General features: G+C 38.7%; 1 protein-coding gene across 4 annotated transcripts in view; it reads right to left on the bottom strand.

Moving 5' to 3' along the window:
- Nucleotides 1-1,043: 1,043 nt before the first annotated feature.
- The window catches only part of LOC122561380 (pantothenate kinase 1), a 79,314-nt gene continuing 68,231 nt past the window's right edge, over nucleotides 1,044-12,126 (bottom strand). For 3 of the 4 annotated variants that reach the window (XM_087999028.1, XM_087999031.1, XM_087999029.1), the window contains exons 6-7: nucleotides 6,996-7,121; nucleotides 1,044-3,730 (exon numbers count right to left, since the gene is read on the bottom strand). In XM_087999028.1, coding sequence (XP_087855154.1) covers nucleotides 3,671-3,730; nucleotides 6,996-7,121 — 186 coding nt within the window. In that variant the 3' untranslated portion in view covers nucleotides 1,044-3,670. The remainder of the gene's footprint in view (nucleotides 3,731-6,995; nucleotides 7,122-12,126) is intronic. The other variant, XM_087999030.1, reaches the window with a different exon arrangement.

Genomic DNA, 12,126 nt, shown 5'->3' with positions numbered 1-12,126 from the left:
GTCCGTGATTAAGAAAGCGAATGCAATGTTGTCTCTTATCTCAAGAGGGTTGGAATATAAAAGCAGAGATGTACTACTAAGACTTTATAAAGCGCTGGTTAGGCCCCATTTGGAGTACTGTGTCCAGTTTTGGTCCCCACAACTCAGGATGGACATACTGGCACTGGAACGTGTCCAGCAGAGATTCACACGGATGATCCCTGGAATGACAGGTCTAACATATGAGGAACGGCTGAGGATACTGGGATTGTATTCGTTGGAGTTTAGAAGATTAAGGGGAGACTTAATAGAGACGTACAAAATAATACATGGCTTGGAAAAGGTGGATGCTAGGAAATTGTTTCCGTTAGACGAGGAGACTAGGACCCGTGGACACAGCCTTAGAATTAGAGGGGGTCATTTCAGAACAGAAATGCGGAGACATTTCTTCAGCCAGAGAGTGGTGGGCCTGTGGAATTCATTGCCACGGAGTGCAGTGGAAGCCGGGACGCTAAATGTCTTCAAGGCCGAGATTGATAGATTCTTGTTGTCTAGAGGAATTAAGGGCTACGGGGAGAACGCTGGTAAGTGGAGCTGAAATGCGCATCAGCCATGATTGAATGGCGGAGTGGACTCGATGGGCCGAATGGCCTTACTTCCACTCCTATGTCTTATGGTCTTATGGACCAGAGTGAATAATAGGCCTTGTGAGGCTAAATGGCCGACCCCTGCTCCCACAAATATCAGAGGATTCTTGGCCAATCTGTGGAAATTCAATAATGTTATTTTTATGATTAAGTAGCTAGTTGCAAAGGGTTGCCACAAGAATGCTCAAACTATTTTAGTCAGTAAATCTTTTTTAGTGCAACATGTTGGTCATTGTATCCTTTCAGTTATCATTCATCTATTAATGTATTTCAACACACAAACTGTCATCAGTTACACAACGTGCCATGTTGATAATGAATCAACAATCTCCCAAAATCTATTCCAGTGTCTGAATAACTTGTGAGGTCTATAATAAACTGAATTTCAAGCAAAATAAAATACCATGTGAAATCAGACATACTTCAAGTCTTTATTTTAAGATGTAAATTTTGTCGACTGTCCCAATTGGATTAAAACAGTTTACAACTCAATTTTACAGATTAAAATAGACTAAGAACGACATATAACAGGCTAAGAACCAATATCACATACCATTAAAGTATTTCAATTAGTGTTATCATTTCAGATTTTGTCAGCTGATGACTGCAATGTTCAGTTTCGCTTTCAGCTTCTCAGATAATGAAGCAGCCCATGCCTGCATGCATGCAATGCCAATTTGACAATTACCATCACCAAACCCCCCCATCAATATCCTGAGGGCTTAACCATTGACCAGAAAGTGAAATAGGCCAGATATGCAAATACTGTAGTTGCAAGAGGACTTCTACAGCAACTAACTCACCTCCTGACTCCCTAAAATGTCTGCACCATCTAAAGGCACAAATCAGGAATGTGACAGAATACGTTCGATTTGCCTGGATGAATGCCTTCCAACACCCAAGAATTTTGAAATCATCCAAAGCTAAACTACCAAGCTGATTGGCACCCCACCAACACTTTAAACTTCACTCCCACCAGCAGTGATGCAGTGTGGCACTCCCATGTACCATCTACAAGTTGTATGCAGCAACTTAATGCTTCCAACCTAAAACCTCAATGCGTAGAACAAGCACAGAATGCCATCACTTTCAAATTCCACTTCAACCCAACTGGGAATATATTGTCATCTTTTCATAGTTACAGGATCAAAATTCCTACTTAACAGCACTGTGGACCTATCTCCACCCACTGAGCCTGCAGAAGTAGGCTTATCACTACCTCCAATAGGGCAACTAGGGATAGGCAATATATATTCATTGAAACATGGATCGAATGGCATTCTTCAATGCTCAATAACCAACTGTGACTTTTCACAAATAAAAGAAACGATAAATCAGTAACCTTATATATTTCAGCTCTTCTTGGGGTGCTCACTCTTTTGTGTTCAATAAGGTAAATGCTGATGGTGTACTGAATTAGTTCACTGAAAAACATGTGAAACCAGTCTCCATGAATGACCAAATTAGGGTGGAGCACACATCCCTCTGCGTCAGATGTGGAGTGCATACTCCCTCTGTACTAGAACTAGATGGAGTTGATTGCTAAAGGCATCTAGCCAAGATAAATTTGCAGATTGGACTGGTGATATATCTGGGAGGCAAAAGCAGAAAGAACACATCCAGAGAATGAACTGCATACAACCTTGGCTCCTAGCCACAGACACATAGCAAATCTTTATAATTTGCTATAAAAATGTGACAACGCTGATTTACAGTGTTCTTAGTCAGTCTTTTCTTCAGATATACATGTAAAACAGAATAAAATGTAGATAGAATGACTAGTTACAATAGCATTTATAGCTCAAGATTGCAGTTAAACAATAGATCAATGTACACAAATCGAAAAGTGAAGAGTTTAGTTAAAATCTGTTATGCAGAGGAAGGGGTAGACCATTCCAATTAAAATTCATTACAATATTAGAGTCAATCAACTCCTGCCATCATGAAATTCAGAAAGAAGGACATCTCATGCAATCAATTTTTTTTTTAAAAAAAGGTCCTCAAAACTGAAGTCAATATGTCAGAAATATCATGATATCAATGGAATGTGAAATATATTCCATGAGAAAGCCAATTCTTAAACCACAAACACCTACATTAGGTTTTCCTATTTTTGTGGTTATATTCAGTCATTATACTGCACACTTCAGATATTTAGTATTAACTTGAGGCACCTATCTCAAAATGCACGGTACAATGACAGCAGTTCTTTTTAAATACAGTTTTGAAAGATCAGACAATGAACTGCCACAGTATAAAGCTTTGTGTAGTTTGATGGATTTTCCATCACACAGTAGTTCTTAAGTAGTGGCTTTTCTTAAAAATAGAAGAACAAATTATCCAAAATTTCCACATTAGTGGAAAGGTACCTTCACTTGTGTGGCCAAGACAGTGTTTACATGAAAAAGCTTCTTGTTGCGACTGGATAAGCACTTACATCTAAAAGATATTAGAACATCAAGAAAGCATAGGCTTTCAAGTTGAATGTCTGATCAGCACATCTGCCATGGTCACTACTTGTGCATTTTCAAAGAAAGGTCATTTTTTTTTTATAAATATGCAGGACAGTTTTACAAAGGCAACAAAATCAACACTACACAAATAACAGGTTCATCTTCAGCTTTGTAGTTTCAAATGAAAAATGGCAAAACAATTCCCAGGTGATTTATAAATAATACTTAAATCATTACAGTATGATCATTCACAAGGCAAGTACTTCCCAGGAGAGAAAATTAAGAACGGTTCACATTTATACAGAAATTATCTCCAAATATTAATACAATAAACCAGTTGGTTTTGGCTATTTTGCACATTGTTTAAAATATATACAGTACATACAATAGATTACTCAACTTCCCTTCGAAATGAGTTTCAGTGCAGTACAACAGTAGCTGCTGTAAAGCAAGCAATTTATACTTAACCTGATATGAAAACTAAATAGTTAATTGTTTCGTTAGACAAGTTCCATTCTGGCACTAATTTCTGGATAGTAGCTTTTAAAAATACATGTCCTCTTTGTCAACTCCTGTGTCCGACTCAGCAACTCAGGATGCATCTGTCATCTTGAGTAATTCCAGCAATGCACCAACAGCTCCAAAATAACCCTAAAGATGAAGAGGAACAGATTTGATTGGACTGTCAGTGGCTTCTCCTCGAATTATATTTTAAAGGCACAATTATTCAATAAAACAAATTACAGTGGAATAACTTTAGACAGCATAGATATAACATACCTCAACCAGTGAGATTAAAAGTACTGAAATAATTTTTAATATTGCCCTTTTTTTCCCTCCTTCCCTTCCTATTTGAAAATAATTTTGATACTCTCCTTATGTCAGAAACACACTTTACTATTCCACCAACAAGCAATTACATACTGAATGCCTTTGTGGGCTTCTGTCCTTTTCAGTTCTGTGAAACTAGTAGAGGTTGTCACATGCTCTCAATCTGTTGGGTGAGAAGAATTCCAATAATCCTATATTTCACCACATGGTGTGATTTGTACTTCAACAGAGTTTATTTAGATTAAGTAGGAAACAATTTTGGCAATATTGCATTCATATTCAAAATCTATATAAATAGATCTGCAAACATATTAAATATATCTATGGCATATACAGGAGTTAATCTGTGTAACTGTTTTTTTTGGTTGCATTACTGCTTTCCATTAAAGAGCACTGAGCCAAAACCTGTTAAATAGACAGAAAACAGAAAGAGAATTTCCCAACAAGCTTGCAGTCTGTGGGATGTGACCATTTGCAAGGCTACTTTGCCCGTTGACGGTGTGAAATGAGTGAGAGAAGGATTGCTGGTGCTGGGGCTACCGTTGGACCTTGTAGGGCTTACTGCTGACAATATGATAGATAGGAAGAGGAATCTCACCTTGGAAATCCAGATAGCCCAATATATCATCCTGGGCACAGTAACCAGATCCTACACCTAGTGGTACTATCATTGGTGTGTTTAGCTAGCTCTCTACCCTAGATTATTTCCAACATCCAATAGAAACTTTTATAATATTTCAGCCCGGACCTGCATGTGCATGGTTAGTGGGTACATCACAAGAAGAAATGTAAGGAGGTGGTTTGGTAAAATAGTGACTTTAATGCAAGTAGTAGCATCAGAACAAAGTCATTCGGCCAATCAAGTCTGTTCCAATGAGTCCATGGGTGATCCGACAATCCACAATTCCACTTTCGCGCCTTTGTCTTGTAACCCTTGATTCACTTATATATTAAAAGTCTGTCTCTCTCAGTCTCAAATATACTTAATGACCCAGTTTCGACATTCCTCTGTGGGAAAGAATTCCACAGTTTCATGACTTTCACAAAGCAAGTTCCTCATGTCTTAAATGGGCGATGCCTTACTCTGAGATTATGCCCTCTGGTGCTAGACACGCACACATAATGGAAACAATTTTGCTATATCTATACTGTCAAGCTCCTAAAGAATATTTTATGATTCAATAATATCGTTCCATTACTGTTCTAAACTCCAAGGAATACAGGTTCAACTACTCAAACTCTCATATTCAGGATCAACCTAATGAACACACTCTGGACTACCTCCAATCCCAGTAGTTAACCACAATTAGGATACTTTTCTTCGATCAGGGGATCAAAACAGTTCGCAGAATCCTAGATGTGGCTAGGGATTGGAGGCAGTCCAGAGAACACTCATTAGGTTGACTCTGGGGATAGAGGGAAGAATATAAACGCATTGAGAGATACTGGAGAAAACTCACTAGAGTATATCACCTGGAATAGGCAGGTTATTTTAGGAGGAAAGATTGGATATGCCACACTTTAAAATCGTGGGAGTTTAGGAGATCAAGAAGAAACTTAATTAAAACAAGCAGGATCCTGAGGGACTTAGACAAGATACACGTGGAAAGGATGTTTCCTCCTGTGGATGAATCTAGAACTAAGGGTTTTAAAAAAGGTCATCTATTTAGGAATTTTTTTTCCAGAATCGAAAGTCTTTGAACCCCTCCTCAAAAAGCAGTAGCAAGAGTGAATACATTCTTGATAAGCAAGGAGGTGAAAGGTTATCATGAGAAGGCAGAAATGTGGAGTAATCATTTCAGTCGTTATCTTGTTGAATGGTGGAGCAGGGTCTAGTTGTTAAGTGGAAAATTCCTGTTCCTCTTCCATATGCCTGTACGTAGACAATTCAATCTTCAATTTCCAAAAGCATCTTTTTCCTCCTTCCTCATATTCATATATCCACTTTTAGCTTTTCAGCTTTCTCAGAGTTTCCAACATTTTCATCAACATAATGAGCTACTTTCACCAAGTTCACCAGTTACTTCAACATATGGGTCTTTGCTTTTGTACATTTTGTTTTCATTCAGACAATCAGCATTTAGGCATCTTGGTTGTGCAAAGTCACTTATGTTAGTTTTCTAGAAATAACAAACAGAGCACCACTAATCCAGAATCTGGTTTACTGTTTAGAGTCTGGTAGAAGGGGATTTGTAATTTTATGCGGCTTTCCACAGATCCCACTTTGTCACACATTATACTTATGGCTCCATCTACTGGTGCAATAGCATGGCACCATGACATTACAGAGAACTGGCCAATTACAATAACCTCCACCTGCAAAATCCCTTCAAGTCATAACTTCCTAACTTGGAATGATCTCATTGATCCTTCACTGTTGCTGAGACAAAACCCTGGAACCTCTTTCCTAGCAGTGCTTGTGGGTGTTCGTACACCAAACACATGGACTGCAATGGCTCAAGATGTTGGCTCACCACTTATCAAACAGTACTGGGGTGGGCAATAAATGGCAGTCTAACCAATGACACACATATGCTGGGAAAGAATATCTTTTTAAGATAATAACAATGACCTTGCTGCACTTGTCCTTCTTCAACAATAGTACTCAATTCATTTGCATATTTGATAAATGCAACTCCACTCTAGCAAATTGACAGATCCTAGGTATTTTTTATTTAACCTGTCCAGAAATATTATTACACACAGCAGTTGGGTTTTGAGCCTAAGTACCTGGCTCACATAGACAATACCACTGTGCCATCCGAGCCCAATTGAGTAACTATAGCCTAAGTTAATAGATTTACACTAGGTGTCCTCCGTGGTATGAGATTTCATGGTCTTAGTTTCTTTACAAAAACAAACTGCTTGAACATATGATGATACACTCCCTTGGTAGATAGAACTTGAATCTGGATCTTCTGGCCTAGAAGTAGGATAATGCACCTTCATTAATCCATGTTGATTGTCTACAACTTGGTTGAATGAATTCAATTAGATGGTTAAATTCTGTACATTCAAATCTTGCTCTGGCTTTAATCAATTCAGCTAAACTGAAGCCGTTTCTACAATAAAAGCTGACACTCACTTCATGTTCCAAGAATAAGGCTTTCAATTGCCCATTGGACCAATAATCCATAGCATAAGCCAGTAATTTCATGGAGACCATATTGATTCTCAGGAAGTTTCCAACGAACACTACCCTGTTGATGTTCTGCAATCAAGCAAAGAAATAAAAAAATTAGGACTAAAAACAGGATTAATTTTGAAAAATTTCTACTGAATAGTTATATTATGGAATCTCGAGCTAAATAGACCTACAAGATCCTTTACTCCACCTCAGAGTCAGTTTTCAACTGATGGAATGGTAAGAAGGCAACAATTGTATTCAATGTCATGATGTGCAGGTGAGGCTTTAAAAAAAAAAGTTTCTATTCCTAATACATGCTAGAAAATTACATCTAAATGTTGGAAGGACATTGCTTTGCTTGGTCCTATAGCTAACTGCTAATTACCTGACTCTGGATGTATCTAAGGTTAGTCAATCTTCCCAGCCAGTCTCCAATTCATTGCACCATAACTTAAGGGTGAGACCTATTCTTATGAGAGAGTATAAAGAAGTAATCTCCAGTTTAAGTAACTTTCAGTTTTTAGAAGTTATTAACAAATGTTATTGAATTATTTTAAATTTAAGTTAGGGCAGTTTGCCTTATTTCACTGGGACTGGCATCTTCTCCTTCTGTCCATCCATGAAAACAATGTCATGTCTTGCACCCCTATTTGGAAAACAGTGAAACACATTTTCATTGTCCTGTTCGCCGAGCTGGGAATTCTCAACGAGCATCCCAGCTACAAATCTTCGCCCAAATTTCCATTGTCCCTTCCTCAGTAATGGACACTGTGCAGAGATTAGTACTGGAGTAGGTGATGTATGTGTGTCAAGTTTCTTGGTCTGTTGTTTCACTATACATGTTAAAAGTTTGATTTAAAATGGTTTCATACCTTCATTAAAACACTGGGCTACGGAATACCTGAAACATGTTAAGCATTGGGTGGCACGGTGCCTCAGTGGTTAGTACTGCTGCCTCTCAGCACCAGGGTCCTAGGTGCGATTTCAGCCTCAGGCGACTGTGTGGAGTTTGCACATTCTCCCCGTGGCTGCGTGGGTTTCCTCCCGGTGTTCCGGTTTCCTCCCACAGTCCAAAGATGAATTGGCCATACTAAATTGCCCCATAGTGTTAGGTGCATTCGTCAGAGGGAAATGGGTCTGGGTGGGTTACTCTTTGAAGGGTCGGTGTGGACTGGTTGGGCCAAAGGGCCTATTTCCACACTGTAGGGAATCTAATCTAATCTTCATGCTGCATAATTCTGAGGTCAAAGACTTTAAAGTGGAATCATACTGACCACAATACAAAGAGACAAAGGACCATATCCCAGAAGCTCTAAAATCAACATACTACCATCTTACAAATTTTGAAAAGATTATTGTCTTCAACATATATTTTCAACATGCATGCTATTTTCTACAAGTTTATTGTATAATCGAAGAAGGCCTGTGAGTTCTAAAAATGTACTAAATTTTTTAAAGGCCTGGGCTAAAATGATAAATCACAAGTTATGATGTAACTGTTCAAATACATTTCTATAAACACCACCAGCTGTGGACAAACAGAAGACTGCGTCCAAGATGTCTGTCCCTGCACTTTGATAGCCCTGTACAATGCTGCTTGATCTCCATGCTACAAGGCAACACTGTAAAGAAGCTCAAAGCACTGAGAATATATGTCAAGACTGATTCGAACTTGATTCACAGCATCTTCAAATTGGATTTCCAAAAAGACAAATCATGCAAGCAGTGCTCATCATAATTATGGATTTGATTCTAGAACACTGTGCTATATGGTGCCTTTTTTCCAGAGTAAAACTCAGGTTTTCAAACTTTCATTGAGATACTATTAGGAACGTAAGAGTAAGCTATTCAGCCACTTGTGCTTGTTCTGCCATTCTCAGTCATTACTGATCAGCCACCTCAGCACCATATTCCCATATCTCTTGATGTCATTAGTAACTAGAAATCCATCAATCTCTCTCAAATTTACTCAATGACTTAGCTTCCACAGCCCACGATCCCCTCTTGACAGTTTTGTCATGATAGAGTAATGGCAACAATGCTCTCACATGCAGGCATCCAACTTAAATGCCACGTGATCGGGACTCAAGCTGCTGCAGGCATCTTCGTTGCTTGCTCAACTTAGTTACTGCTCAGAATATTGACAACCTAAGACAACAGGATGACGAGATAAGATTCTGCCCCTTAATTTAGCTCCCACTTTTATTGTGAAGATGTGGGTGAACTATACATTTTAAGAGAATTAAAAGCTAACAGTGACATCAAGTGTTCTCAATAAGACACAATGTAACACGTGCTCCAGCTAGTGGAGTAGCTGGTTGCCTGGAAACGACAAAACACAGATTCGAATTAGGCCAATCAGTTCAAATTATACCCCAAAAAAAACCAAATTCCAATCAAGTTTGAATTGAGTATATTGACAACATACTCAATTCAATCTTAAAAGCCAATGACACAATCTGATGCTCTGGGATAAGAGTCTGGGGAAAAATTGAACAGTTGAGAGAACTGCCAAGCCCCAGCATGTAAACAGACTGCCTGAAAAATAGCTCTCTTAAAAGTACTTTTATCGAACAGTAACCTGTGACACAGAATCCCCAAGAAAAGACGACACAGCATGATCCATGTAGAAGAACTGACAGTTGCCTGGTTTTGAGATAGGAAGTTTTGTTTTGTAAATCTTAATTGGGAGTTTTATCAGACTAGTATAGAAGGTAACAAGTAGGTTAGAGTAAGGAATTATAAATAATTGTTAGTTAATTATTCTTTGTTATGCTTTAAGAAATAAAGTTGTTTATTTTCACTGCAAATAGCTCTTGGCCACTCGAATTTTTATAGATTACTGCACGGGTTAAATCTTTTCTGTGTTGCTGGTTTTAAATTAAGTAGGACAGTTTACACCATGTCGTTAACATGGGGGCTCAGGTCCGGGATTTGAACTGGTTTAGCCAGATTTGAATAGATTTGGGGATATGAAAAATCCCAGCAGATCTAAACACTTGCAGGTTAGTGTCCTCGACCTTTTAAAAAAAAAATGTAGGTGAGACAATTTGTTTAATTTTGGTGACTTGTGGTTCACTAAATTAAAAGTGAGAGAAATGGCTCTTAAAACGGCTAAAGAGGTTCTGGGATTTTAAGACGATTCTCAAATTTGCCAAGAAAGTTTAGAAGGAAAGAAAAAGGCTGTACTTTTAGAATTAGCAAATAAGTTAGATTTGGGTTTATCCAAGGACAAAAGTAAAGCTGAAATTGGAAGAGAATTACTCAAATACTTAGGTGTATCTGAGAAACAAAAATGTGCAGTGGAGGTAGAAAACCTTAAATTACAATTGAGGAAAATGGAGTTAGAAGATAAAGAAAGGGAGAGAAAAAGAGAAAGAGAGAGAGGAGAAAAAGAAGGAGAGAAGGTTCTTAGCTGAGCAAAGAGAGAGAAAAGAAAAGGAGAGACAAAAAGAGAGACAATTTGAACTTGAGAAGTTGAGACTTTGTCAGCAAAGTCAAGTTAACAGGTTGGAGATTAAAAGAGTAGGTAGTGATATATATGTCAAAGCTCTGCCACATTTTGATGAGAAAGATGTTGATTTTATTTGAAAAAATTGGCTAGGCAGTTGGAGTGGTCTGAGGATTTATGGGTAATGTTATTTCAGACTAAACTGGTAGGCAGAGCTAGTGAGGTATTTGCCACGTTGTCAGATGAGGTGTCAAGAGATTATGAAGAAGTTAAACAGGCTATTTTAAGTGCTTATGAATTGGTAGCAGAAGCACATAGACAGCGGTTCAGAAACACAAAGGAGGAACCAGGGAGAGACTTATGTTGAGTTTGAAAGAATTAAACAAACAGTCATTTTGATCAACGGGTACGTGCTTTGAAAATAGCTTAGAATTTTGAGGCTCGAAGAGAGATTATTCTGCTGGAGGAGTTTAAAAACTCACTTCCAGAGATGATAAGAATTCACATGGAGGAACAGAAAGTTCAGGAAGTGAGAAGGACAGCAGAATTTGCAGATGAATACAAGTTGGTGCATAAGACAAACTTCCAACCAGAACTTCGTCCTGCGAGGGATAGAGTTTGGGAGAAGGGGAGATTCTACACTACTAAACCAAGAGTATACAGCACTGGTAAGATTTTTACCACAGGTTAAAGAAGCCCAAGAGGGTGAACAGGAGGTGAAAGGCCTCAGGTGTTTTCACTGTAATGGAGTGGGACACAGAAAATTACAGTTCCAGTGGTTTCAGAAAGGCACTGGGAAAAGGTGCTTTCACTGCTAGAAGGTGGGTCATGTAAAGAGACAGTGCAGGTCGTTAAAGAAAGGTGCTATGGGAAAAGATGTGGTAAAAGAAGCTAAACCAGCAAGACAAGATGATAAAAGAAATATATGTGAATGCATACTCTGAAAATGAGGCAGAGAATATTCCGGACGGTTATTATCTGAAAGATAGAATGCCAAGGCGGAAATGGAGACCATGGCAGGTTAGTGCAGAAGAGAAATGGGCCGTAGTGCACCAGATTGTGTTGCCGGTAGCAGCCAGACAGGAAGCGTTATGGGTAGCACATGAACTGTAGGTGGTCACATAGGGGTACGAAAGATTCAGGCAAGGGTACAAAAACGTTTTATTGGCCTGGAATGCACAAGGATGTGGTTAACTTTTGCCATACATGTCATACATTCCAAATGGTAGGCAAGCCACAGGCAGTAAGAAAACCAGCACCTTTCTGCCAATTCCTGCATTTGAAGATCCTTTCACATGGTTATAATTGATTATGTGCATCCCCTCCCAAGAAATAAAAGTGGGAACCAGTACTGGTTAACCATAATGGACACGCCTACCAGAGGCAATTTAATTATGGAGTATCAAGGCAAAAAAGGTGGTAGAGGAGTTAGTGACTTTCTTCACACGGTATGGGCTACGCAAGGGTTAATTTTTACTGCTGGGCTGTTTAAAGAGGTTATAGATAACTTAGGTATACAGCACCTTAAATCCAGTGCATATCAGCCTGAATCCCAGGGAGCTTTAGAAAGGTGACATCAGACCTTGAAGACCGTGTTGAGTGCATACTGTCAGGATTACCCGAATGATTGAGATAAAA

Source organism: Chiloscyllium plagiosum, unplaced genomic scaffold (assembly GCF_037043375.1).
Source record: "Chiloscyllium plagiosum isolate Xiang-an unplaced genomic scaffold, Cpla_swu_hap1 HiC_scaffold_22, whole genome shotgun sequence".
NCBI classification, from domain to species: Eukaryota; Metazoa; Chordata; class Chondrichthyes; order Orectolobiformes; family Hemiscylliidae; genus Chiloscyllium; species Chiloscyllium plagiosum.
Note: the sequence above shows the minus strand (reverse complement) of the source record. Positions and strands in the feature narration are given on the sequence as shown.